Below are 26284 nucleotides of genomic sequence, written 5' to 3'. Positions count from 1 at the left end.
TAGTCTTTGTCTCTGCTCTTTCTTCTGTGGGCGCCATTTTCTTTGTGGCATATCCGGGGACCTCAGAGGCAGAGCCTGGGCCGGGATCCCTCATCCTTGACATGAAATCCGTCTCCATTCCCAGACTGGACTAAGTCCCTCCACCCTCTGCCCAGCCGGCCTGGGCCTCACCCCAGGGCTGTGTCCCTCCCCGCAGCAGGGCAAGACCCAGGTCAGAATGGGGGTGCCATGTATTTCTCATCATACGATCCCTGGCCCCGCAGTCTCAGGGTGCAGGCTTTCTCTCCCAGCAAGCCATCCACCACCAGGGTGGACTCGTACAGCTCACTGTCCCTGGTGGGGGAAAAGAGGGGGGTCACAGGAGTCGGGGCCACAGCCCCAGGCCCCACGGACAGCGCCCAGACAGGCCCCAATTGGCTGTTACCTGGCAGTGAAAAACACCTGCAGGGTGACAGAGGTTGGGGGTGCGTTGACAGGCCTGGCTTCCAGCCGCCCACTGCTGGGAGAGACTGCAAACACCTCTGCCTCCTTCCTAGCTTCCTTCTGCCCTGCAGGTGGGGACAGGAGGGCAACAATGGGCCAAGCCACTCCTCCATGTGTGTCCCACAAGATAGATTTTTCCCCCCCCCAGTTAGTTGTGGGTCTTGAACTCAGGGCCTGGACACTGTCCCTGAGCTGTTTCACTCAAGGCTAGCGCTCTACCACTTGAGCCACAGCACCACTTCCGGTTTCCTGGTGGTTCATGGGAGATGAGAGTCTCATGGACTCTCCTGCCTGGGCTGGCTTTGAACCACGACCCTCCAGATCTCAGCCTCCTGAGTAGCTGGGATGACAGGCGTGAGCCACCAGCACCCAGGATCACCAAGGGAGTCAGGGTCCAGAGTCCTTTGCAGGCAGGCAGGCAGGGCCCCCCCATCACCCACGCACCCATCATCACGGCCCAGTAGCTGGGGCAGGCGCTGCGGTTCAGCAGGTGGAACTCGCGCTCCCTTCGCTGGTTCACGAAGCAGGTGCCGAAGTCCACCCAGCTGGTGGACAGCTGGAGTTCAGGCACGGCCACCGTCGCCCGCAGGGGCACCATCTACGGGGGACATGGCCTTAGCGATGTCTCGCTGTGGTGCCACGCACGGACTTTCCTGCCTGGGCTGGCTTTGAACCGCGATCCTCAGCTCTCAGCTTCCTGAGTAGCTGGCATGACAGGCGTGAGTCATGAATGCTGTCCTGGGCTCTTCCTGCCCACCCTACCTTCCTGCTGGGCTCCTGGGACTGGGCGGGGGGCCTGGGGGTGGGTGAGGACGACAGGAGCCTGGGACTGGCCTGTGTGGTCTCATTGGTGAACTCCAGGAGCAAGTTCTGGGTGAACACCATCTCCTTCTCTCCATTCGGCCTCTGGATGATGTCCACGCCCGGCAACATCTGGTCAGCCGGAAGCCTCTGATAGGATAGCAGCTCCAAGGACAATCTGAAGGACACGCTCACCTGAGCCCGGGGGGGGGGGGGGGGGGCGGATAGGATACAGATATGAGGGCCAATATCTTCACCCAAACAACAAAAACCAGCCGGGGAGCTCCCCCTTCCGGTGCATCTATTCCATAAACACTGCTGGACATTGGCTTCATGTTTCTCTTTCTTCCTAAAGATTGTTCGATTGGTTGGTTGTGGGACTTGAACTCAGGGCCTGGGTGTTAGCCCTGAGCATGGTTTGTGCCTGCTAGGTGAGATAGTGTGCGTTTATATGATGTCTTCCCCTCCCCCCCCCCCCCCCCCGCCCTGAGGGCCTTTCCATCTCCCCAGAGCTTCTAATGGCAGATTCAGGGGGGGTCTCCTGGGGAGACCCCTCCTGTGCCTGCGCTCTGCCCCCCCCCAGCTCAAAGGGAGAGAGAAAGATAAGAGAGAGACAAAGACCCAGGGGCAGAGAGAGGGAGGGAGCAACAGAGGCAGGAGAAAAAAGTAGAGGAAGAGAGGGGAAAAGAGAAAGAAGGAAAGAAGATCTGGGGAGAAATAATAAAGACAAAATGGGAGAGAGATGGAGAGAGGAGTGAAAGAGAGAGGGGACAGAAAGGAGAGGCAAGGCCGAGAGAAAAGGAAAGAGACAAAGATGGACAGAGAAAGAGGAAGAAAAAGGGATAAAGAAAGGGAAAGAGACAGAGAAAAGTCAGAGAAGATAAAGACAGACTCAGAGACTCAGAGATACCAAGATAGAAGTACACAGAAACAGCAAGGAGGAGGAGGGGGAAGAGAGAGAGAAAGAGAAAGCAACTGAGAGGAAGGAGAACAGAGAGACAAGAGACACAAATTCCTCAAAGGAGTGGACAGAAAAACTCAAAGAGACAGACTGGGTGCAATTCTAGAACCTTCTTGAGCCTGCACTGTGTGGTGTGTTCATACACAGATAAACTGCACTGTGGGTAGTGCTCATGCATATGTAAATTGTGCTGTGTGCTATGTCCCTGCGTAGGTATGTAAGTTGCACTGTGTGTAACATTCGTGCATATGTAAATCGTGGGGTGGGGCATGCTTGTGCGTATGCAAATTGTGCATGGCATGCTCATGCCTATGCAAATGACATGGGCGTGGTCTCTCACCTCCATGTTCTCCTGGGCAGGCAGTGCCAGCAGTTTCCCTGCCAGGGGCCTCCTGCCACTGGCTCTGCCGCCGCCCAGGCCAGCGTGGGCTTTGTCTTGAGAGATGGTGAAAGGGCTGGAGACCAGGATGCGGAAGTGTTGTGGGATATCCGTGGTGTTGATCAGCCTCAGGTGACGCGTGCTCAGCAGTTCGCTCAGCACCTGTGTGGCCACGGGGGGGGGGGGAGGGGAGGGAGACACACATCACCAACCTTCTCATTGTAGGGGTTCAGGGGAGGGTCTCACAGAAGCGGGCCGCATGCTCACCCCAGCGCAGGCCTCTTTGGGAATGAGATCGCTGGCCTGGCATCGGAATTCCAGATGGCCGCTGGAGTCCAGTTTTATGCTTAACCTGCCAGGACAAGGACGTGGAGGCTGGGAGCTTGCCCGGTGGCTCCTGCTGGGCAGCCGTCCCTGGGGTGCTAGCTAGGAGAGGGGAGCAGGGTGGGGGGCAGGGAGGTGCAGTGGTTCACTCACTGCGCCCGCCTCACGGAGCCATGCATTTCCAGCCTCAGAGGGTCCACGTCGAAGTCCTGCAGGCGACGGACCCGCCCTGGGAGCTCTCTATCCACCTACAATCCAGCACCTAGTCATCCATCCATCCATCTCCCAATCATCCATCCAACACCCAGTCATCCATCCATCATCCATCCATCCATTGTCCATCCATCTAGTCATCCATCCATCCATCCATCATCCATCATCCATCCATCTAGTCATCTATCCATCCATCATCCATATCTATCCAGTAATCCATCCATCATCCATCCATCCATCATCCATCATCTACCCATCCATCATCCATCCATCCATCCAGTCATCCATCTATCCATCTATCCATCATCCATCCAGTCATCCATCCATCTATCATGCATCATCCATATCTATCTAGTAATCCATCCATCATCCATCCATCCATCATCCATCATCCACCCATCCATCATCCATCCATCCAGTCATCCATCCATCCATCCATCTATCCATCATCCATCCATCTATCATCCATCCAGTCATCCTGGATATCCATCCATCCATCATCCATCCATCCATCCAGTCATCCATCCATCCATCTAGCCATCATCCATCCATCTATCATCCATCCAGTCATCCTGGATATCCATCCATCCATCCATCATCCATCCATCCATCCAGTCATCCATCCATCCATCCATCCATCATCCATCCATCCATCTATCATGCATCATCCATACATCCATCCATCATCCAGTCATCCATCCATACATCCATCTATCCATCATCCATCCATCCGTTCATTCATCATCCATCCATCATCCATCCAGTCATCCTGGATATCCATCCATCCATCATCCATCCATCCATCCAGTCATCCATCCATCCATCCATCCAGTCATCCATCCATCTATCATGCATCATCCATCCATCCATCCATCATCCAGTCATCCATCCATACATCTGTCTATCCATCATCCATCCATCCATCATCCATCCAGTCATCCTGGATATCCATCCATCCATCATCCATCATCCAGTCATCCATCCATCCAGTCATCCATCTGTCCATCCATCATCCATCCGTCCATCCAGTCATCCATCATCCATCCATCCATCATCCATCCATCCATCCATCATCCATCCGTCCATCCAGTCATCCATCTGCCCATTCATCCACCACCCAGTTATCCATCCATCCATCACAGAGAATCCCTGGTGGTTCCTGGGTGTGCGCAGGCAGAGTGACTTCCGGTTTCTGACTGGGGTCAGAGGTCAGGGGTCAGCGCCAGTGGAGACTGGGGTCAGGGTCACCGTCTGGGAGGTGGCTGGGGGGGGGCGCGGAAATGCTCACCTCATTGTCTAGGCTCATGAAGCCCAGGGCGTAGCCCGTGCACTCCACCTTGTACTCCTCGTCGGGGCCCAGCCTCATGGGGGTGAAGGAGACGTGGATCGTGCTCCTGCCCCCAGCAGGGACCACCTGGCCAGGGGTAGGGACGAGCCTTGGCATCGGTGGGTGGGGATCCCCTCCAGGCATCCCCCACGCCCACGGTGGCGCCGTCCCGCGAGGCTCACCACCTGCCGTGGCCAGATGGAGTACACCTGGTCGGTGGGCACGCCCTCGTGGTCCTTCAGGATGACGGAGATGATGGGTTCCATGGCCCTGGCCGGGGCGCTGGAGCTGCCTTCCACCTGACGCGGGAGGAGAGGGTCCAGCCGTGGCTCGATCGTTCCCAGCCCCCCCCCTTCGTGTCCCCCCCCATGCATCCGCCCCCCCCCCACTGACCGACAGCGATGCGGCGTGGCTGGACTCCGAGAGGTCAGAGGGGCTGCTGGAGGGCCAGGCGCAGCTGGCCTCCGAGCTCTCGGAACGCACCAGCTCGTTCCCCATAGCGTCCAGGAGGGGGAATCGAGGCCCGTAGAATACCAGCAGCTCCAGCAGGTGCTCCCTGCTGTGCTCCGGGAGGTAGGTCTCCCAATCCAGGCGGATGTCTGCGGCAGGGGGGAGGAGGAGTGTGTGTGGGGGTGGGGGGGTCTCCCTAAAGTCCCCCTCCCACTGCCCCTCCCCCGACTTTGTGTTGAGAAAAGCCTCTCCCTGCCTAGCCAACAATTCTCAGGACCATTGTCTTTTTATTTCATCCACCCGTGGTGGGACTTGAACTCAGGGCCTGGGCGCTGCCCCTGAGCTTCTTTTGCTCAAGGCTGGTGCTCTACCACTTGAGCCACAGCGCCACTTCCGGTTTCTCTGGTGGTTTCATTAGAGATAAGAGTCTCACGGACTTTCCTGCCCGGGGCTGGCTTTGAACCGTGATCCACCAGATCTCAGCCTCCTGAGGAGCTGGGATGACAGGTGTGGGCCTCCAGCGCCTGGCTTTGGTCCTGAGGGGTTCCCCTCAGTATCCAGGGCCACTTGGACTCCTGGGGTCCCCCAGTGTCTCACCACAGGGGCTGGAGTTATTCAGGCGAATGGTTCGCGTGATGGTCTTGCCTCCGGAGACCTGGGTCCCGAACCTGCAGAAGGACAGCAGATTCCACAGGGCCTCAGAATGCTGGCCGGCCCCGACCCACAGATTCTGGGGTGACTGAGGAGGACATTCCCACAAGCTGATCATTCGGAATATAGCTTATTAAATCATTAATATTCCTAGCCAGGCATTGGTGGCTCAGGCCTGTCATCCTAGCTACTCCAGGAGGCTGAGATCTGAGGATCGCGGTTCAAAGCCAGCCCTGGCAGGAAAGTCCGTGAGACTCTCATCTCTCATGAAACACCAGAAAAACCGGAAGTGGCGCTGTAGCTCAAGTGGTAGAGTGCTAGCCTTGAGTAAAGAAAAGCTCAGGGACAGCGCCCGGGCCCAGAGTTCAAGTCCCAGGACCGACAAAATAGAAAACCCCCACACCTGTCAAATCTGCAATCAATCACATTTCCCACAGATTTAGGGTACCCACAGGGAGAGGCCCCAGGAAGGGGCTTAGGTTACAGGCCGCATTGGCCATCCCTCAATGTCCTGTGTTGGAGGCTTTCATTCTGCAGGGCTTAATGGGCTGTCACTTGGGCTTTCTTTTTCTGTGTGTGCTGGTCCTGGGGCTTGAACTCAGGGCCTGGGCGCTGTCCCTGAGCTCTTTCGCCCAAGGCCAGCGTTCTACCACTTGGAGCCTTCTATGGCGCCACTTCCGGTTTCCTGGTGGTTTCATTGAAGGTAAGAGTCTCAGGGAACTTTCCTGCTCCGGGCTGGCTTTGAACCGCCATCCTCCAGATCTCAGCCTCCTGCATAGCTGGGTTGACCGGGTGTGTGCACCGTGGGTGCCGGGCCAGGGCCTCATCCTGTGGGTGTCACTCATGGGGTGTCTCCGGGCCTCAGGGAGGCAGGGTGGGGGGGGGGGGCACCTGATGATGGGCTCCTTCTGGAAGTGTCCCAGCGTGTAGTAGGAGGTCCTCATGGAACTGATGGGGCAGCCCACCACCGCCATGTGCACTGGGATGATTGTGGGGGGCAGGTCTCCCACCTGGAAATACAACTGGCCTTGTCACCCCACCACGCCATGCTGCCAGGGCCCCACCGAACCCGAACCACCACCTTCTTCCTGCCACGGAGCACTGGCTCAGGGCTGCCTGCCCCGGAACCCCTACCCTGCCACCTGCCCGCCCCTTCCTCCACACACACACACACACACACACACACACACACACTCACCAATACTGTGGGGCTTGAACTCAGGGCCTAATATCTGGAGGATGGTGGTTCAAAGCCAGCCCTGGGCAGGAGAGTCTGTGAGACTCTGAGCTCCAATGAACCACCAGGAAACCGGAAGTGGCACTGTGGCTCAAGTGGTAGAGCACCAGCCATGCGCCAAAGAGCTCAGGAACAGCACCCAGGCCCTGAGTTCAAGTCCCAGGATTGGCAAACAAACCCAAACACCAGGGGGCGCCAGGCCCGGCTGCAGTGGCCTCGCTTACCATGCAGGTGAGGTTGTCCCAGTACTCGCCCCACATGCTGGCACAGGCCGTGATTTTAATCCTCAGCTGCTGGTAGGCTCCCAGCATGCCCTGGGACGTGTGAGGGAAGAAAGCAGCCCCCTTCCCGTGGGACAGCATGTTCTCCATAAAAACTGGGAGAAGGGATTCAGAGAAATGGACAGACGACTCATTATTATTATTGTTGTTGTTGCCAGTCCTGGGGCTTGAACTCTGGGCCTGGCCGCTGTCCCTGAGCCTCTCTGTGTTCAAGGCTAGCACTCTACCACTTGAACCACAGCGCCACTTCCGGCTTTTTCTGTGTCTGTGGTGCTGAGGAATCGAACCCAGGGCCTCATGCATGCTAGGTGAGCGCTCTACCACTAAGCCACCTTCCCAGCCCTGGATGAGTCTTATCTCCAATGAACTAGCAAAAAAGAGCTGAAAGTGGAACTGTGGTTCAAGTGGTAGAGTGCTAGCCTGGAGAAAAAATGCTTTGGGGAGAGCAAGCAGGCTCTGAGTTCAAGTCCTAGTAAATACACACACACACACACACACACACACATCAAAACAAAACAAAAAATCAAAACCAGGTAGTGCTGGTCATTCACGCCTGTCATCCTAGCTCCTTAGGAGGCTGAGATCGGGAGGCTCGCAGTTCAAAGCCAGCCGAGGCAGGAAAGTCTGTGAGACTCTTCTCTCCAAGGAACCACCAGAAAACCGGAAGTGGCGCCATAGATGGCTCCAAGTGGTAGAGCGCCAGCCTGGAGCAAAAGAAGCTCAGGGACAGCGCACCCAGGCCCTGAGTTCAAGCCCCATGACTGGCAAGATGAAAAGTCGGGGAAAACTGTCAGGTAGACAGTGTTTTGAGGACCTTTCTGGGAAAGATTCTGAGAGGGGACCTCGGGGACCAAGGCCCTCGCTCTCCCCCTGGTAACTACAAAACCCCAATCAGGGCTGGGGATATGGCCTAGTGGCAAGAGTGCTTGCCTCGTGTACATGAAGCCCTGGGTTCGATTCCCCAGCACCACCTATAGAGAAAAGGCCAGAAGTGGTGCTGTGGCTCAAGTTGGCAGAGTGCTAGCATTGAGCAAAAGAAGCCAGGGACAGTGCTCAGGCCCTGAGTTCAAGTCCCAGGACTGGCAAACAACAGCAACAACAACCAAACCCCACAAAAACAATCATTCCCATTCTGGGGGTTCTCACCCAGCATCTCCCGTTTCGCCAGCCCTTCTTGGATCCGCGGTGTAGTTAGCAGGGCAGGGGACATATCAGGGCTTCACAGATGAGAGACAAAAAAACATAGCGTCAGTCGGGTTGATAGGGCACACCTGTCATCCCAGCTACTCGGGAGGCTGAGATCTGGAGGATTGCAGTTCGAAGCCAACTCTGGGAAGGAAAATCCAAGAGACTCTTATCTCCAGTGAAACCACCAGAAAACCGGAAGTGGCGCCATAGATGGCTCCAAGTGGTAGAGCACTGGCTTTAAGCAAAAAGAGCACAGTAGCTCTCCTAATATTCTACTCTTGCCTGCCATCCTTCCTTCCTTCCTTCCTTCCTTCCTTCCTTCCTTCCTTCCTTCCTTCCTTCCTTCCTTCCTCTTCCTTCCTTCCCTTCCCTTCCCTTCCCTTCCCTTCCCTTCCCTCCCTCTCCTCCCTCCCTCCTCCCTCCCTCCTTTCCTTTCCTTACCTTCCTTCCTTCCTTCCTTCCTTCCTTCCTTCCTTCCTTCCTTCCTGCCAATCCTAGGGCTTGAATTCAAGGCCTTTGTGCTGTCCCTGAGCTTCCTTTTAGCTCAAGGCTAGTGCTACACCATTTGAACCATGGCTCCACTTCGGCTTTTTTGGTGGGTCATTGCAGATAGAGTCTCATGGACTTGCTTTCCTTGGGCTGCTTTTGAACTGTAATCTTCAGACCTCAGTCTCTTTATAGGCATGAGCCATCAGCACCTCTTTTCTGTGTGTGTTCTTGATACTCCCTTTTTTTGTTCTGTTGTTGTTTTGTCCATACTGGGACTTGAACTCAGCACCTAGGCGCTGTCAATGGGACTCTTTGGCTCAAGGCTGGTGCTCTACCACTTGATCCACAGCTTCACTTCCGATTTGGGAGTGGTTAATTGGATGACCAATCAGATGGAGGCCCCAGGGATACATGCCCAGGATGGTGACCAATCAGAACATAGGCTACCAGGGACACCTGCTCAGAAGACTCATTCTGAAATCCATCTCCGGCTGGGAAGGTGGCTTAAGTGGTAGAGCGCTTGCCTAGCACGCATGAAGCCCTGGGTTCGATTCCTCAGCACCACGGACACAGAAAAAGCCGGAAGTGGCGCTGTGGCTCAAGTGGTAGAGTGCTAGCCTTGAGCAAAAAGAAGCTCAGGGACAGCGCCCAGGCCCTGAGTTCAAGCAAGAAGAAGGAATCCCTCTGACTCACAGGGGAGCTTTCCTGCTCAGGCTGTCCTCGGGGCTCCCGAAGTTCTCGAAGTTGAGGATGAAGGGGGTGCGGATGGGGCAGTGGTTGGTCAGGATGAGATAACCATGCACGTGTGTCCTCAGAGGCACCGTGGAGCCGAAGTCCAGGTACAGCTCCTCCGGGGGGGCAGGGCTCGGCTTGGCACTGCAAACAGACTCCGCGTCATCGAGGGGTCGGATATCGGCTGCTCAGGCCTCGTGGGGCTAAGGAAGAACCTCCCCCCCCGCCCCCCCCCCGCCCCCCGCTTGTGATCCCAGCTACTCAGGAGGCTGAGATCTGGAGGATCGCAGTTGGAGGCTAGCTGGAACAGAAAAGCGGATGAGACTCTGACCTCCAATAAATGACCAGAGAGGGGCTGGGGATATAGCCTAGTGGCAAGAGTGCCTGCCTCGGATACACGAGGCCCTAGGTTCGATTCCCCAGCACCACATATACAGAAAACGGCCAGAAGCGGCGCTGTGGCTCAAGTGGCAGAGTGCTAGCCTTGAGCGGGAAGAAGCCAGGGACAGTGCTCAGGCCCTGAGTCCAAGCCCAGGACTGGCCAAAAAAAAAAAAAAAAAAAAAAAAAAAATGACCAGAGAAAGCAACACTGTGTGGTTCAAAAGGGTTAGCGCGCTAGCCTGGAGTCAAAGCTCAGGGATAGCGCCCAGGCCCTGAGTTCAAGTCCCAGGACTGGTGCACGCGCACGCGCGCGCACACACACACACACACACACACACACACACACATTGGTACCACAGCTCATTGTTAGTCCTTTCTGTCATCACTCCTGCTCGGGACTGACTCACCGTGTCTCAGGGTCCTCCATGGAGATGGTCATGGTCACTTCCAGTCCCCGAGGCTTTCCGGAAATGCCCAGGACCAGGAGTTTCTTCATGCTGGACACGTGGCACGGGAGGGCGAGATCCACCAGCTCTTCCTACAAACCCCGCCCACCCCACACCCCAAAAAAGAGAAAGAAACACGAAACACGGTGGGCACCGGTGGCTCGCGCCCATCATCAAAGCCACTCAGGAGGCTGAGATCTGGAGGATCGTGGTTCAAAGCCAGCCCCAGGCAGGAGCATCCGTGCCCCTCAGACTCACTTGGGTGTAGGCGGTAAACTCGAAGCTGAGCTGGCGCTCTTCGCTGGGGCTCAGCATGCCACGTCTGGGGGTGACGGAGGCTGAGCACAGGGCCGCCTGGTTCCCCAAGAGCTGGAGCGGGGGGGGGGGTGCAAGGAATGGATGATGGGTCAGTTGCGTCTTATGGGGCTCCCAGAATGCACCCTGCCACCCCCCTGGCAGACAAGATGGCTGGCGGCTCAGACCTAGCTTCCTACTCAGGAGGCTGAGATCTGAGGATCGCGGTTCAAAGCCCTGTTCGTTGGCGATCAGAGTGTCCTGGACTCTCCTGCCCAGGCTGGCTTTGAACCTTGATCCCTCCAGATCTCAGCCTTCTGGGTTGATGGTGGGCTGATGGGTGTGAGCTTTGTAGGGGAGGTCATTGAGGGGGGAGGGACGGGGCCACGGGGGGGACGAGGGCTACCTCGACGGCTGAATCTCCGGAGTGGCTCGGCTGGGGCTCCCGCCCCCCCCCCACCCCGGGAGTGCGCTCACCTTGCCCCAGTGGAAGCGGGTGGGCAGGAGGGTGCCGTTGATGAGCAGGATGGGGGTCTTCGTGGGCACGCCCAGGTACAGGTTGGCCACTTCCACGTGGCTGTGCTTCAGGTACACGTGCGGTGCCTGGACCTCGGCGTACACGGGGAGGTAGCTGGAACGCAAGATCCCCTGGCTTTGAACCCGCGATCCTCGAGATCTCAGCCTCCTGAGTGGCTGGGATTCTAGGTGTGAGAAATGCCACCTGGCTCCATGCTTGGTGTTGATTCTGGGCACTGGGGGGGGAAGGGGGGCTCATCCTCCCCCGCTCCCCACACCCACCCCCCACCCCCCCCACTCCACGCTGGCTGCACCCCGATACCTGCAGGCTCCGTTCTCCACCTCCAGCTCCAGCACTGTCTGCAGGCGCTGGGAGCGTAATGTGTCCAGGCGGATGGCCACGCTACACTCCCCCAGTGGGGGCAGCTGACCGCTGGAGGGCTCAATGGCCAAGGGGGACACCTGGGAGACAGAGGCCGTTAGAGCCGGGGTGTGTGCTGGGGTGTGCGATGGCCGGAGTGGAGGTCCCCCGAGGCAGCCCCAAGACTCACCTCCTCCAGCCTCTCCTCCAGGAGGACCTGGCTCTCCCGCAGGTGCCAGACGGCCGGCAGTTGGCTGACGTTCTGGATCTGCACGGTGCTGACGGCTCTCTGCCCCAGGCGGAGGAGGCCGAACTGGACGGCTGAGACGTTGATGACCAGAGAAGGCCCCTGCAGAGACCGCCCCCCCCCCACACACCCCGGGTTGGGGCCTGGTCAGTGTGCTAGCCTGGGGACAGGCCCACGGGGGGAGGGGGGGTCCCCCACTCCACCAACCGCACCTTAAAGGCCGCCTCGATGTGCAGCACCACGGGGGTGGGTGAGTCCTTGATCTTGCACATCAGGTCCTTGCTGAGCGGGCCCGGGGTGCCGCCCGTGAGGTTCAGCTGGAACTCGCCCACCTCGTTGGATTCTGGGATGGAGAGGTGGGCAGGGGAGGGGAGGGGAGGAGGAGGAGACAAGTTGGGGTCCCAGCCCTTTTGTTTTGTGCCAGTCTTGGGGCTTGAATTCAGGGCCTGAGCACTGTCCCTACCATTTGAGCCACAGCGCCACTCCAGCTTTTTCTATATATGTGGTGCTGAGGACTCGAACCCAGGGCTTCATGTATAGGAGGCGAGCGCTCTACCACTAGGCCACATTCCCAGCCCAAGGGGGGGGGGGTCCTGGTTTTTCTCCTCTTTCTCCTGCCAAACCCCCCTCCCCCCGCCCCCCCAGGCCTGTGCTGGAATGTATTACAAGGTACCCGGGACCCCATCTCAAGCCCCCCCCTACCCCCCTCAGCTGACAACCTCCCTGACCCACCTATAATGCCGCAGCAGGGCTCCACTTCGATAATGTGGCAGTCGCTTATCTTCCCCCACAGGTACCCGGATGTGCGACTTGCTATTGTTCCACATCTGGAACAACACCGCCCCCCAATCCAGGGGGAAAGGGGGGGAGCGATGTGCTGGTACCAGGACTCAAACTCAGGATCTGGATGCTTTTCCTTGGCTTCAGTCCTGGGGCTTGAACTTAGGGCCTAGGCACTGTCCCTGAGCGTCAAGGCTAGCACTCTACCACTTGAGCCACAGCGCCACTTCCGGCTGTTTTTCTATCTATGTGGTGCTGAGGAATCGAACCCAGGGCTTCATGGATACGAGGTGAGCGCTCTAACCGCTGAGCCACCTTCCCAGCCCTGCCTTGGGCTTGGGCTTTGGCTTTCTTCAAGACTGCTACCCTACCTTAAAGGCCTTCTTCACCGTCATGCCGATGTAGCTCTCTCCCGGGAGGATGAGGGCGTACGGGTCCAGGAGCACCTGGAACGGCTCCGCCTGGCCCTTGGCCTCGATCTCCAGCACGATCACGTTGTCCACACAGTGCGGCCGGTCCTCCAGGCTCTCCGTGTCTTCGGAGCTGGGCGTGACACAGTGGGGAGAGAACCCCTGTCGTACACACACACACACACACACACACACACACACACACACACACACACACACCGCCTCTACTCTTTGGGCCTTCTGGGAAAATCCAGTGTGAGCCAGGAGGGGCTGGTGGCTCACGCCTGTCATCCCAGCTACACGGGAGGCTGAGATCTGAAGGATTGAAAGTTCAAAGCCAGCCCCGGGCAGGAAAGTCCGTGAGACTCTTATCTCCAATGAACCCCCAGGAAACCGGAAGTGGAGCTGTGGCTCAAGTGGTAGAGCGCCAGCCTTGAAGTGAAGAGCTCAGGGATAGCACCCAGGCCCCAAGTTCAAGTCCCGGGACTGGCAGCAGCATGCTAGGATCGGGGTGTGTGGGGGGGGGGAGTTTCATCAGCTCCTCCTGCCCAGCAGTCTTCCCCCGGGAACCCCACTCCAGGCAGGGGAGAGCCCTTCTGGGCCAGCTCACCTCAAGGGCTCTGGGATATCTTCTAGAACCATCTGTAGAACACTGTGGTACAATCTCAGCTGTAAGAAAACAACAACAACACCCAGAGACATCAAATCACCTACCTGCTAACGGCGGGGTTGCCCGGAAAAGGAAGAGGAAAAGGCTAGAAGCCAGAGTGTCCCAGCTGCTTAGGAGGCTGAGATCTGAGGATTGTGGTTCAAAGCCAGCCCCGGGCAGGAAAGTCCATGAGACTCTCATCTCCAATGAAACCACCAGAAAACCAGAAGTGGCGCTGTGGCTCGAGTGGCAGAGCGCCAGCCTTGAGCTGAAGAGCTCAGGGACAGCTCCCAGACCCCAAGTTCAAATCCCCAGGATGGGCACCAAACGTTAACACAGTCACCAACTGAACCTCGTAAGGAGAGAAGCTCAGGATGAACTCGTGGTCCGAGTGGGGGCTGAGGTTCCCCTTCTCCGGCATGATGGAGAAGGCCGTCTCTTTATCCGGGTGGCATTTGATGTTTTCCATACTATAGGTTTCTCCAGGCATGAGGGGCTTCAGGTTGGGTTTCATGATCTGCCAGTGGAAAGCCAGCTCCACGTGCCTGGTGGGGGAAGCAACCATGGCAGTGGGTAAGAGACTATTTGCCTAGTGGCCAAATCTGGAAGATCCTGGAAAGTTCTAGACGATTCTGGAAAGTTCTGGAAGGTTCTAGAAAGCTCTTCTAGCTTGGCCAGGCTCTGCTGGTGACCATGTTGAGAGAGAGAGAGAGAGAGAGAGAGAGAGAGAGAGAGAGATCCCTCTTTCCCCACTGGAAGGAGTATAAGCCTACCACCTGGCTGAGGTGTAAGGATGGTGGTTCGAAGCCAGCCCCGGGGAGGGTGGGAGAAGTCTGGGAGGCTCACGTGGCGTTCCTGATGATCAGGAGTTTCTTTGCCGTGGTTTGGGGGTTCTCGGGCTCGAAGCGGATGAAGTGCTGGGCGGTTAAGTCCATGAGCTCCCCGGGCTCGGGTTCGCTTTTCTCGCCAGAGACGTAGATGAGGTCCAGGGCGACCAGCTGTCCAGTCCCTAACCCAAACACGGGGGGACGAAGATGGTAGAGGCGCTCTACCACTTGAGCCGCGGCGCCACTCCCGGCTTTCTGGTGGCTCATGGGTGCTAAGAGCCTCACTCGCTTCCCTGCGATGGGCCGGGTGCCCGGTGGCTCACGCGTGGTCATGCCAGCCACTCGGGAGGCTGAGCCCTGCAGGGTCGGGGTTCAAAGCCGCCTCAAGGCAGGAAAGCCCGTGAGACTCTTTATCTCCAATGAAACCAGGTTTTGGGGTGCATGGGGGGATGACACCCACCCTTAATCACCAGCTCCTTGACCTGGCAGTTGTCGCACACCACGAGGTAGGTCTGCTCTACCTTCCCCAGGGCCGTCGGGAGGAACAGGACCTGGAGGAGAGAGAGAGAGAGAGAGAGAGATGGGACACCCCCCCACCGCACCCCCAAATCTCCCCGATCCCCCAAAGCTCTTCCTCGTCTTCTATCTGCCGTCTCTGCCCCCATTCCCATGAAACCAAGAGGCTCGGTGGAAGCATCGCCCCGGAGCAAGGCTGGCGGGAGTTGATGAAGAGCAATCTCAGAACGAGAGCAAGGAGGGGCTGGGGAGGTGGCTCAGTGGTAGAGCGCTCGCCTTGCGCGCGTGGAGACCCGGGTTCGATTCCTCAGTCACCACGTCCATAGAAAAAGCCGGAAGCGGCGCTGTGGCTCAAGTGGTAGAGTGCTCGCCTCGAGCACAAGGAAGGAAGCCAGGGACAGTGCCCAGGCCCTGAGTTCAAGCCCCAGGCCTGGCATGAAGAAAGGGAAGGAGGGAGGGAGGACACAGATGGCCAGCGCTTATTACCTCCAGTAATATGGCGAATCCCGGTGCCAGCTCAAACACAGAGGGCATGACTCCGAAGGGCGGCTGCTCCACGAAGCCACTGATGGCCACAGCCTTTGGGAAAGATGGAAGAAACTGGGTGCAGAGGGGGGCTCGCTACCTCAGGAGGAGGCTGAGATCTAGAGGATCACGGTTCAAAACCAACCCCTCAGGGGCAAGGAAGTAGCAAAGGAAGGAAAAAATAGCCCAGGGCCTTGAGTTACACCTTGTTCGGGGCTATGTATGTTTCCACGGGTGTGCCATCATAGAACACAGGTTGCCTCTTTCCTTGGGAGGGCAACCATGTACCCCGCCACTCACCCGGAAGCAGGGCGGTGGCCAGCTCCTCTTGGGCATGATGCAGAATTTGCCCAGGCTGAAGCCCACGTTCTTGCAGACGAACCGGGTCATCTTTATGCCCCCAATGAGGCAGTAACCACAGTCCAGCACTGGTGACACTGCAGCCAGATTGCGGGGGGGGGGGGGGGAGTGGGGGGGGAGAGATGTTGTGGCTCGCTATCCACATTCAGCATCCCAGAATGCTAGGTGGGGGGGGGGGGGGGGTGCTGTCCCTGAGCTTCTCTACCATTTGGAGCCATAGAGCCACGTCAGGGCTTTTCCCAAGGACTCAGAAGGCTGAGACCTGGAGGATCACGGTTCAAAGCCAGCTCAGGGAGGGAAGCCTTGGGAGACTCTTGATCCCCAATCAAACACCAACAGTAACAACCAAGCCAGGGATAGGCACCCAGGCCCCGAGTTCAAGTCCCAGGACAGGCTGCACGGAGTCATTTCTTCAGGATCCAGCCGGAAGGCAGGGGGGGTACCCCCTGATCTCAAGGGAACCCCCCTCCTCCTCCGCCAGCTCCCCGGGACACTCACGGGTCAGGACCGGAGGTGGCCGCCGGGCTTGGAGGGGAATCACCAGGGTGTGTGCCGACTGCGTCTCCACCAGGATGAAGTCGTCGAAGTCTCCCAAGCAGTCGGGGATGAACTGGACCACGTACTGACAGGTCATTCCGGGGGCCACCATCCCTCCTTTCCCAGGGAACATCCCTGCGGGGCGGGGGTGAGGGGGGGTGATTGTGACATTAAAAAGACAAAGAAAATGGGGGGGGGAGCAGGCTGGGCACACCAGGGGGACTGCACACATTGTCATCCTAGCCTGGAGGCTCTTCCCCCCCAACCCCCGACCCCAATGGCAGCATCAGAGAACCGGAAGTGGCGCCATAGATAGCTCCCAGTGGAAGAGTGAGGAAAGGCAGGCAGGGCCCAGGCTGGGTGTCAGCGCCCCCTCCTGGCCATCCAGGGAAAAGCAGGCTCCATTCAGGATCAAGAAACTCAAGGGGGCCTCTCTCTCTCTCTCTCCCCATCAGGGGGCAGACAGACCAAGTGGGAGCCTTTGAGCAAGTCTAGAAGGTTCCTGCGCATTCAACTCACCCAGCCCCAGAGCGAAGTAGGGTGTGCAGGGCGGGAGGACGCGCAGGTAGCGGCTAGCCGAGGTGGTGTTCTGCAGGGCGATGGTCATCTAGGCCAGGGGAAAGGAGAGGGTCTTGTATACAAGCAGTTTGGTTTTTTCTGGGTGGTTTCCTTGGAGGTTAAAGAGTCTCACAGACTTTCCTGCTCCAGGCTGGCTTTGAACCGTGATCCTCTAGATCTCAGTCTCCTGAGGAGCTGGGATGCTAGGCGGGAGCCACGGGCAAATGGCCCACACTGGTAACTTTTGAAACTAGAAAACAGGGGTGTGGTGGTGGAGATGTGGGGGTAGCGTGGACTGGCTTTGGGACGATTCCATGGAGGATCACGGTTCAAAGCCAGCCAAGAGAGGAAAGCACATGAGACTCTTATTTCTAATTAATCACCCCCCCCCAAAAAAAGCAAAGAGTGGAACCATGGTTCAGGTGGTAGAGCACAAACCTTGCACAAAAGAAGCTCAGGGATAGTGCCCAGGCCCTGAGTTCAAACCCCAGGACTGGCAAAAGAAAAACAAAATTCTACCTCATAAACCGGTCCAATTTCATAATCTGTGAAAAATACCACTGAGGGTTTGGCTAGAAAGACGGGTGTGTCCGCACAGCTGTAGGAGGAAACAGAGGTGAGAGGTTGTGGGGAATATTATTCAGTCCTAAACAAAAAGCAAATGAAATCGTTCACAGTTAGAACAACAACAACAACAACAAAAGACAGGAGTATTACACAGCTATAGATAAAAAGAAAGGCTGACTTGGGGGGGCTCACGCCCCATCATCCCAGCACCTCAGGAGGCTGAGATCTGAGGATCGTAGTTTGAAGCCAGGCTAGGCAGGGAAAGTCTGTGAGACTTTTATCTCCAATGAACCACCAAAAAGCCGGAAGTGGCGCTGTGGCTCAAGTGGTAGAGTGCTAGCCTTGAGCAAAAGAAGCTCAGGAACAGCGCCCAGGCCCTGAGTTCAAGCCCCAGAACTGGCACAGAAAGGAAAAATAAAAGACAAAGAAAGGATGTTATACAGTTTAAAAAAGAGAGAGAGAAATATTGGTTATAAGCAAAAAGAAAAATCACATAGTTACGATGAAAAAGAAAAAAATACATAGTGATTTATTAATGGGAAACTATAACTGATGGAAAAATAAGAAATGGAATATATATCTTTTTTGTTGTTGATTGTGGGGCTTGAACTCAGGACCTGGGTGCTGTCCCCGAGCTCTCTGTCTCAAGGCTGGCGCTCTACCACTTGAGCCACAGCACCACTTCCGGTTTTCTGGTGGTTCATTAGAGTTAAGAGTCTTATGGGCTTTCCTGCCTGGGGCTGGCTTTGAACTGCGATCCTCTCAGATCTCAGCCTCCTGAGTGGCTGAGGTGACAGGTATGAGCCACAGGTCCTGGTACCTGCTATGTCGTGACATTGCTATCTCGTCTCCCCAATTCTAGGCCAGTCCTGGGGGGCAGGGGGGGCTTTTCCCTCTGAAGGGTGCACAACCTTTCTGAAACGTTAGGGGATGGAAAATGTACCTGTGTTCTGGGTTCGATTTAGGAAGTCTCTGGTCAGGACAGGCGTCTTTGGGGGAAAGATGAGCGATTTGCCTCCCTGTGGCGTGTTAGGAGGGAAGAACCGGGGGTTCCTGAGGAAGTGGTTTCGGGTCTCCATGCTGGCCAGTAGGCACCGCTCCAGCTTCCTCTGGGACATGCTTAGGTGGTTCATCCACTTTTTATTCTTGGGTAGACCTGTTTTCTTTAACACACACACACATACAATAAAGAGAGAAAGAATCCAGCACTGGGAATGTGGCTCCGTGGGTAGAGTGCTCACCTAGCATGCATGAAGCCCTGGGTTCGATTCCTCAGCACTACAGACACAGAAAAAGCCAGAAGTGGCGCTGTGGCTCAAGTGGCAGAGTGCTAGCCTTGAGCAACAAGAAGCTCAGGGACAGTGCCCAGGCCCTGAGTTCAAGCCCCAGGACTGGCACAACAATTAAAAAAAAAAAAAAAACCCAGACACTAACCTTGGGACTTTCTTTGTTCTCCCTCAGTTTGGCCTTCGGGGTGGAGGCCCTCACGGAACTTTCCATGGTGTGGTCAGACTCCTCCTCTATAGACAACAGAACCTTCTTCTCCTGGGAGGAACTTTCTGGCTCCTTCTCTCGTTTTCTCTTTGGCTTCGAAAGCTTCTGGCAGCTAAATTTCAATTTTGAACACAGAGGATAGAAATTGCCTGCGGTGCCAAGGAAGGGAAAAAGTGAGTTATTGGACCATTGAGAAGACGTGAGTGTGTGTGTGTGTGTGTGTGTGTGTGTGTGTGTGTGCCAGTCTTGGGACCTCCCTCCTGTCTCCCCTAACTTTTTTCCTCATGTCTGGTGCTCTACTACTTGAGCCACACCTCCACTTCTGGCTTTTTTTGTGTGTGCTGATGAATGGAGTTAACAGTGAGATACAAGGACTGATGTTCAATGCCAGCCCGGCCAGGAAAAGTCCATGAGACTCTTTATCTCCTGTGAAACAGCAATAAGCCAGAAGTGGAGCTGTGGCTCAACATGGTAGAGCACTAGCCTTGAGGGAGAAAGCCAGGTGCAAAAGCACAAGGCCCTGAGTTCAAATCCCAGGACTGGTACGTTAAAAAACAATAGGCCTATCAGGAAGGACATGATAGGAAAGCGAGCCAGGGTCTTTGAGGCTGGGGTGGGGGTGGGGGTGGAGCACTACCTTTAGGAGCGGAGCAAAATGGCACAGGGTCGGTGTAGTAATCCTCAGGGCAGATCAGATTGTGTTTCCTCAGCAAGCTACTGTCCACGCACCACCGGAAGATACTCTTCACTGCATGGAGACAAATGAAGGGGTGTCAGGCTCACGCCTTTCATTCCAGTGACTCAGGAGGCTGAGATCTGAGGATCGAGGTTCAAAGCCAGCCTGGGCAGGAGAGTCCAGGAGACTCTTATTTCCAATGAAACCACCAGAAAACCAGAAGTGGCGCTGTGGCTCAAGTGGTAGAGTGCTAGCCTTGAGCAGAAACCGCTCAGGGACAGTGCTCAAGCCCTGAGTTCAAGCCCCAGGACTGGTATACAAATAAAGTCATAAACTTGAGTGGGGGAAAGGAACCAATATTGATTTCCTGGTTTCGAAAGCTATGTGCTGGTTAATTTATGTACTTATTTGTTTAGTTGTTTATATTTTTGTGCAACTCAGTACTGGAGTTTGAACTCAGGGTCTCATACTTCTGCTTAGCTTTGTCGGCTTGAAGCAGGTGCTCTACCATTTGAACCACATCCCTTACCTCTGGCCTTTCTTGCTGGTTCATAAAGAGTCTCCTGGATTTTCCTGCCCTGGGCTGGCTTTGAACTGTGGACCTCAGATCTTAGCCTCCTGAGTAGCTGGGATGACAGGTATAAGCCACCAGTGCCAAATTTCTGAGCTGGTGGTTGTTAGTGGGTCATGGGTTTTTGGAGATTTAAAAAAATGTAAATGCTAATGGCTTTCCCAATTTTCAGCAATAAATAAACAAATAAATAAAGGAGTAAAAAATAAAGAGTGGGCTGCTAGTCTTCAGGGACTCACACCTGTCATCCTAGCTACTCAGGAGGCTGAGATCTGAGGATCCTGGTTCAAGGACAGCCCAGGCAAGAAAAGTCCAGGAGACCTTTTTATTTCCAGTTAAGCACAAATAAAAACCCACCGGAAGTAGAGCTGTGGCTCAAGTGGTAGAGCACCCAGATTTGGGTGAGTGAAAAGTACTCAGGGACAGCACCTAGGCCCTGAGTTCAAAGCCCCAGGACCGACCAGCAAAAGAAAAAAAAGAAAAGAGCCCAGTGGTGAATGTGTTACAGCATTCATCTTTGTGGGAAGCCAAGGCTCCAGGTAGTCACTCTCCTGCACACACCTGGGGGCAGCTTGACAAGGGGTTCCAGAAAATGGACTCTGGCCTGGTTCGTGGCTCGCTCTGTTTCAGCCAGGGCCCGGGCCCGAGCCTGGATGATATGTCGCTCCAACATCTCCACCTCATCCAGTCGCTGCTTGTACAGCTCCTGAACCTGCCAGGAGGTGGAACAAATGTGCAGAGATGTGCTGGAATGATAGAGCTTACCTAACCTTTATGTTTTATGTTTATTTCTTCAGTGCCAGGGCCTGGATGTTGACCCTTAGCTTTGTTGCCCAAAGCTGGGCTGGTGCTCAACCTCTTGAACCACAGCTCCACTTCTGGCTTTTGGGTGGCTGCTTAGAGAGGAGGGTCTCTTGGACTTTTCCTGTCTAGGCTGGCTTTGAACTACCATCCTCACATCTCAGCCCTCCTGAATAGCTGGGATGACAGGTGCAAGCCTCCACCGCCTGGCTATTCTCTGTATATCAGCCATGGTGCTTGGACTGGGTGCTAGCTCTTAGGATTTTGGTTTGGTTTTGCTCCAGGCTGGTGCTCTACCGCTTGGGCCACGTCTCAGCTTCAGGCTTTTAAAAAACAATCTGGTTAATTGGAGTCTCACAGAGTTTTCCTAGCCAGGCTGGTTTTGAACCTGGGCTCCCCAGATCTCAGCCTCCCTGAGTAGTGAGGGTGCCAGGCCTGAGCGTGTTTAGAGCTGAGTGGCTGTCCTGCATTATGGGGATGGGGGGAAGGGAGACCCACTGAGGCAGGCCAGTGGGCTCGGGCTCATCCACTGAGGCAGGGCATGTGGGCCTGGGTTCATTCACTGAGGCAGGGCGCGTGGGCTGAGGGCCTGTGGGCCAGGCTGACCCACTGAGGCAGGCCCATGGGTCCACTGAGGCAGGGCCTGTGGGCTCTGGGCCTGTAAGCTTGGCTCCGCCCCTGCGACCCGGGAGCCCCACTCCTGACTCCAGGTGCCCTGGCCCCGCCCCACGCCCAGTCCTCAGCCCAGACCCCGCCCTGCTGCCCAGGGCCCCTCCCCTGGCCCTGTCCCATGCTCCAAGCCCTGCCCTATCACCCAGGGCCCCGCCTGCACGCTCCCGGCCCCGCCCCATTGCCCATGGCCCCGCCCCCTGCTCCTGGCCCCGCCCCGCCGCCCATGGCCACGCCCTGTTCCCGGGCCCGCCCCCTTCTCCAGGCCCCGCCTCCATGGCCCCGCCCCCTTCTCCTGGCCCCCCGCCTCCCATGGCCACGCCCCTGTTCCCGGCCCCGCCCCCTGCTCCAGGCCCCGCCCCCGCCCCAGCGCCTCACCTGCTGCAGCTGCTCCACAAACTGCTGGAGGCGGGAGTCGCGGCTGCCGCGCGCGCGGACCAGGCTGGCGCCCAGGTCCTCGCCGATCACCGGCACCGAGTACAGGTTGCGGAAGACGCAGGTGAGCAGGTGCGACACGTCCTGGCTGCGCCGCGAGGCCGGGCGCAACCGCAGCATCTGCGGCTCCGGGGCCGGCGACAGCGACAGCAGCCCCAGGCGGCGGGGCCGCGCCAGCAGACCCTGCTGGTACGCCACCGAGTAGGTGGTGGACGGCAGGGAAGACTTCCGGGGGGACGGGCTGGAGCTGAGGGTGTCGACATAGTCATAAACCTGGGACTCCGGCTCCTGGGCACTCCCGGCCTCCGCGGGCTCCATGGCAACAGAGAGACGCTCAACGCTGCCGGCAGCGGCCGCTGCGGGACGGGCTGCGTCTGGCCACGCCCCCGTCCCAGGCCACGCCCCCTCCACTGGTCCCACCTCTTGTCATCGCCCATTCGCAGGCCCCGCCCCCGTCCCTGGCCACGCCCCTCCCAGGCCCACCTCGATTACTGACCACGCTCCCTGTCCATCACCTTCCTGGCCCCGCCCCGCTCACGGCCCCGCCCCGTTCGGCCCCGCCCCCCGTGGGAGGGGCTGTCATTCATAATAAACTCCCCGTTTGGGGACATTCTAATGTAGTTCTTGATTGATTGTCTCGATGAGCCAAGCGTATTTCTCCGCCTTTGTCAGCTGTGTCTGCATTCACGGATACTGTATGAAGAGTGACTTTATCATGAACGGATTCCTTATCACTTGGATTAGCACATTAAAGTAAAAGCATGCTTCTCGTTTTCTTTTCTTTTTTTCTTTAATTTTCCTTAAATTTCTTTTTTTTTAAACTGTATTTTTTTGTCTTTTCTTTTTTGGTACTGGGGATCGAACCCAGGACGTTGCACTTGCTGGGCAAGCGCTTTGCCACTGAGCTACATCCCAGCCCTTTTTTTTTTTTTTTTTTTTTTGAACTCAGGGCCCCGGGGGTCCCCGAGCTGTCTTGCTCAAGGCTAGTGCTCTGCCATTTGAATCACAGCTCCACTTCTGGATTTTTGCTGGTTCATGGGAGATAAGAATCTCTTAGCCCGGCACTGGTGGCTCACACCTGTCCCCCTAGCTACTTGGGAGGCTGAGATCTGAGGATCAAGGTTTGAAGCCAAGCCAGGCAGGAAAGTCCCTGAGACTCTTTATTTCCAGTGAACCAACAGAAAGCCAGAAGTGGACCTGTGATTCAAAGTGTAGAGCATTAGCTTCAAGCAGAAGCTCTCAGGGATGGCACCTAGGCCCTGAGTTCAAGCCCCAGGATGAACAAAATAGGCATCTCCTCATTTATCTGCCTGATCAGACTCGAACCTCAATATCTCAGGGTCCGAATTAGCTAGGATGACTGGGGAGTGCCACTAGTGTCTGGCCAAGGCCTCTTATTATCATTTTTTTTGGTTTCATCTTATTTTTTATAATTTATTTATTAATTAAACAAAATTTTTTGACAAGATGTTGTGCAGAAAGGGTACAGTTACATAGTAGGGCAGTGTGTACATTTCTTGTGCTATCTTACACCCTGTTTTTCTGTCCCTTCCCTAGGTCAGGTAGACATATATACAATACACAGTGTACCAAAAACATATACAGTAGCCACGTGGCCTACGCCAAAGAAAATTCGCCTAGGGCTTTAAATGTAATATCGACATTAGACGATATGTTGACAGTAGTGTTATATGAATGTACATACATAGCTTTTGAGCTATTGTGATCCACTGAGAGGTCAATTTTTGACCTTTATATGTTGAGTAGTTTGTTTGGTTTTAGTTACATAATGTAGGGTCGCTGACCCAAACCTGTGGGAAATACCATTTGACAAGAAGTTTTTGGTTTCACAGACCTGGTCTCTACTGTCTCCCTCTCCCCCCACCTTAACAGTCATAAATCAAGGAGATCATGCCCCTTTGTTTTCTGTGTTCTAGGCTTGTCTCACTCAACATTATTTGTTCAAGTTCTGACCATTTCCCTGCAGATACCAATATTTCACCATTCCTAATCGCTATGTAGTATTCCATTGTGTATAGGTACCATATTTTTTGGATCCATTCATCTGTGGAGGGGCATCTGGGTTGTTTCCATATTTTGGCTATTGTGAATTGTCTTATATCATTTTTAAATTGAGTATTTGTGTGTGGGTGTGAGTGTGCTAAGGCTGGGGCTTGAACTCAGCTCTTCATGCTTTTGCTTGGCTTTTTTGCTCAAGACTGGCACTCTACCACCTGAATCACACTTTCCACTTCGTTTTCTCATGGTTCATTAGAGATAAGAGTCTTAGAGACTTTCCTCACAGCCAGGGCTTTGAACCTTGATCCTCGGCTCTCAGCCTCCTGAGTAGCCTGGATGACTGGCATGCACCTGGCTTAGCTCCTCCCTCTGGTTTGCATAACCCCACCCACCCTCTGCTGCCTGACACCTCCCAGGCCAGGGGAGGGTGGTATCCTAACTTCCTCCATTCCCTCCCATGGCCATTGCTGTCATTTGCTTCCCTGTGTGTCTCCATCTTTAATTCTCTTTCCTTTGTGCTAGCATCTGTCTGCCTCCTCCATTCATCCCTGATTCTGCCATACTGGGCATCCACTCGTTGACTATGTGACTGAATGAATGAGAGAATGAATGGCTTGAGTCACCTTTGCAACCCATTCATCCACCTTACCATCTCCGTGGGACTTCCTCCTACACAGAGAATTTCTTTATTCTAGAACCCGTTCTGCAGATCACCAACATTTCTGTTTGCTTATCTGTGGCTTCTCACCCGTGTGTGTGTGTGTGTGTGTGTGTGTGTGTGTGTGTGTGTGTGTGTATCATGGGGCTTCTTGAACTCGGGGCCTGGGCACTGTCCCTGAGCTCTTCAGCTCAAGGCTTGCACTCTACCACTTGAGACACAGCAGCACTCGTGGTTTTCTGGTGGTTCATTGGAGCCGAGGCATCTCACAGATTTTCCTGCCTGGGCTGGCTTTGAACCACAATCTTCCTCCTATCCCAGCCTCCCTGAGTGGCTGGGATTACAGGCAGAAGCTGCCTCCCTGGTTGTTCCTCTTTGGGTGGATCTCACCCATTGGGGGGGGGTGTATCTCAGCTGTTTGGGCATCTGTCCCTATCACCCCTGCCCCCTCCCTGAGGTGGGGGGGAGCACCTCTGTCTGTCTGTCTGTCTGTCTGTCTGTCCCCTGTGTGGGTCCCTCCTGGAACCGTGGGGGTGGGGGAGGCGTCCGATTCCATGTGGATTTATCTGGGTTTTCCCAGGGTGTCCAGGAAAAGGAAGGGGAAGGCCTTATCTCCCACCGTCAGCTCTGCTTCCTGGTCTGACTGGTTATCTTCCCTTTGTTTCTCTTGCTACCACCAAGCACCCTCTGTGAGTCACGGGGACCTCAGCACCGCTTGGAGAGCTGGAACTAAGGGAGGTCACTCTGGCACCTGGCCAGAGCTAGGCTCACAGAGGGTGGCACATGGTTGTTTCGTGTACAAGGCCTCTTGTTGGGCCTCCTCCATCTGACTAACACACGCATACGCACACAAGCACTTAGGTGTGCAAGCAAGCAGAGGCCTGGAAGGGCTGCAGGTCAGTCCCTGAGCGGGGTGCGGTCCTGTCATCTCCCATGCCCGGCTGAACCTGCTTGCTCAGGCTTGGCTCTGACTCAGTGGCTCTCACCTGTCCTCTGACAACCTCTAGGTCAAGGTTGGAGGCTTTGGCGCCTCTGGGTAGGGCTAGAAGCTCCAGGAGAGTCGGATTAGCCTCACACTGTATCATCCTGGCTATACAAGAGGCTGAGATTGGAGGTTGAGGGTTCGAATCCAGCCCCCCACCCGGGGCCGGGTGAGAGAAAAGCTCAGAGCTAGCTGGGATTTGCCAGAACCCCCCTCCCCCATTGCCTTCCTCCTCCAGCTCCAGGCCACGGGTGGGGTTGGGGTGGAGGAAGCCAGGGTGACCACTGAGCCCACAGTAATGACAGACAGGGCCCCCGTGGTTTTGTGGGTGGCGCCCGCCAAGTTTCTAACTTTATTTCTGGCCCGGTGTGGGTGTGGGCCCAGGTCCCAAAAGCTGACAAATCTTCCAGATTTTTCCAGCTCCTCCCCACGGCCTCCCTCCCTCCCCCCTGCCCCCCCCCCCACAGTCTTCCCCGCCCCGTCCTCCTT

At 55.9% G+C, this 26284-nt stretch overlaps 1 protein-coding gene across 1 annotated transcript; it reads right to left on the bottom strand.

Moving 5' to 3' along the window:
* Positions 1 to 83: 83 nt before the first annotated feature.
* On the bottom strand, positions 84 to 22454 carry Dlec1 (DLEC1 cilia and flagella associated protein). Its single transcript, XM_048334482.1, is given in 38 exon segments — positions 84 to 333; positions 425 to 548; positions 928 to 1081; positions 1318 to 1479; positions 2586 to 2786; positions 2892 to 2976; positions 3102 to 3196; positions 4450 to 4575; positions 4671 to 4787; positions 4882 to 5087; positions 5536 to 5606; positions 6481 to 6599; positions 7051 to 7202; positions 8254 to 8324; positions 9478 to 9660; positions 10305 to 10435; positions 10602 to 10712; positions 11115 to 11268; positions 11476 to 11615; positions 11705 to 11863; positions 11974 to 12104; positions 12494 to 12557; positions 12559 to 12588; positions 12913 to 13084; positions 13562 to 13620; positions 13953 to 14145; positions 14447 to 14609; positions 14888 to 14978; positions 15430 to 15522; positions 15769 to 15905; positions 16327 to 16500; positions 16885 to 16972; positions 17443 to 17521; positions 18478 to 18653; positions 18925 to 19133; positions 19622 to 19732; positions 20793 to 20943; positions 22080 to 22454. Coding segments are annotated over 38 exon segments (5178 nt in total). The 3' UTR covers positions 84 to 212.
* Between the last annotated feature and the right edge of the window lie 3830 nt (positions 22455 to 26284).

The sequence above is a fragment of the Perognathus longimembris genome, chromosome 26, assembly GCF_023159225.1.
Source record: "Perognathus longimembris pacificus isolate PPM17 chromosome 26, ASM2315922v1, whole genome shotgun sequence".
Classification (NCBI taxonomy): domain Eukaryota; kingdom Metazoa; phylum Chordata; class Mammalia; order Rodentia; family Heteromyidae; genus Perognathus; species Perognathus longimembris.
This window is presented reverse-complemented; position numbering and strand designations above follow the sequence as displayed.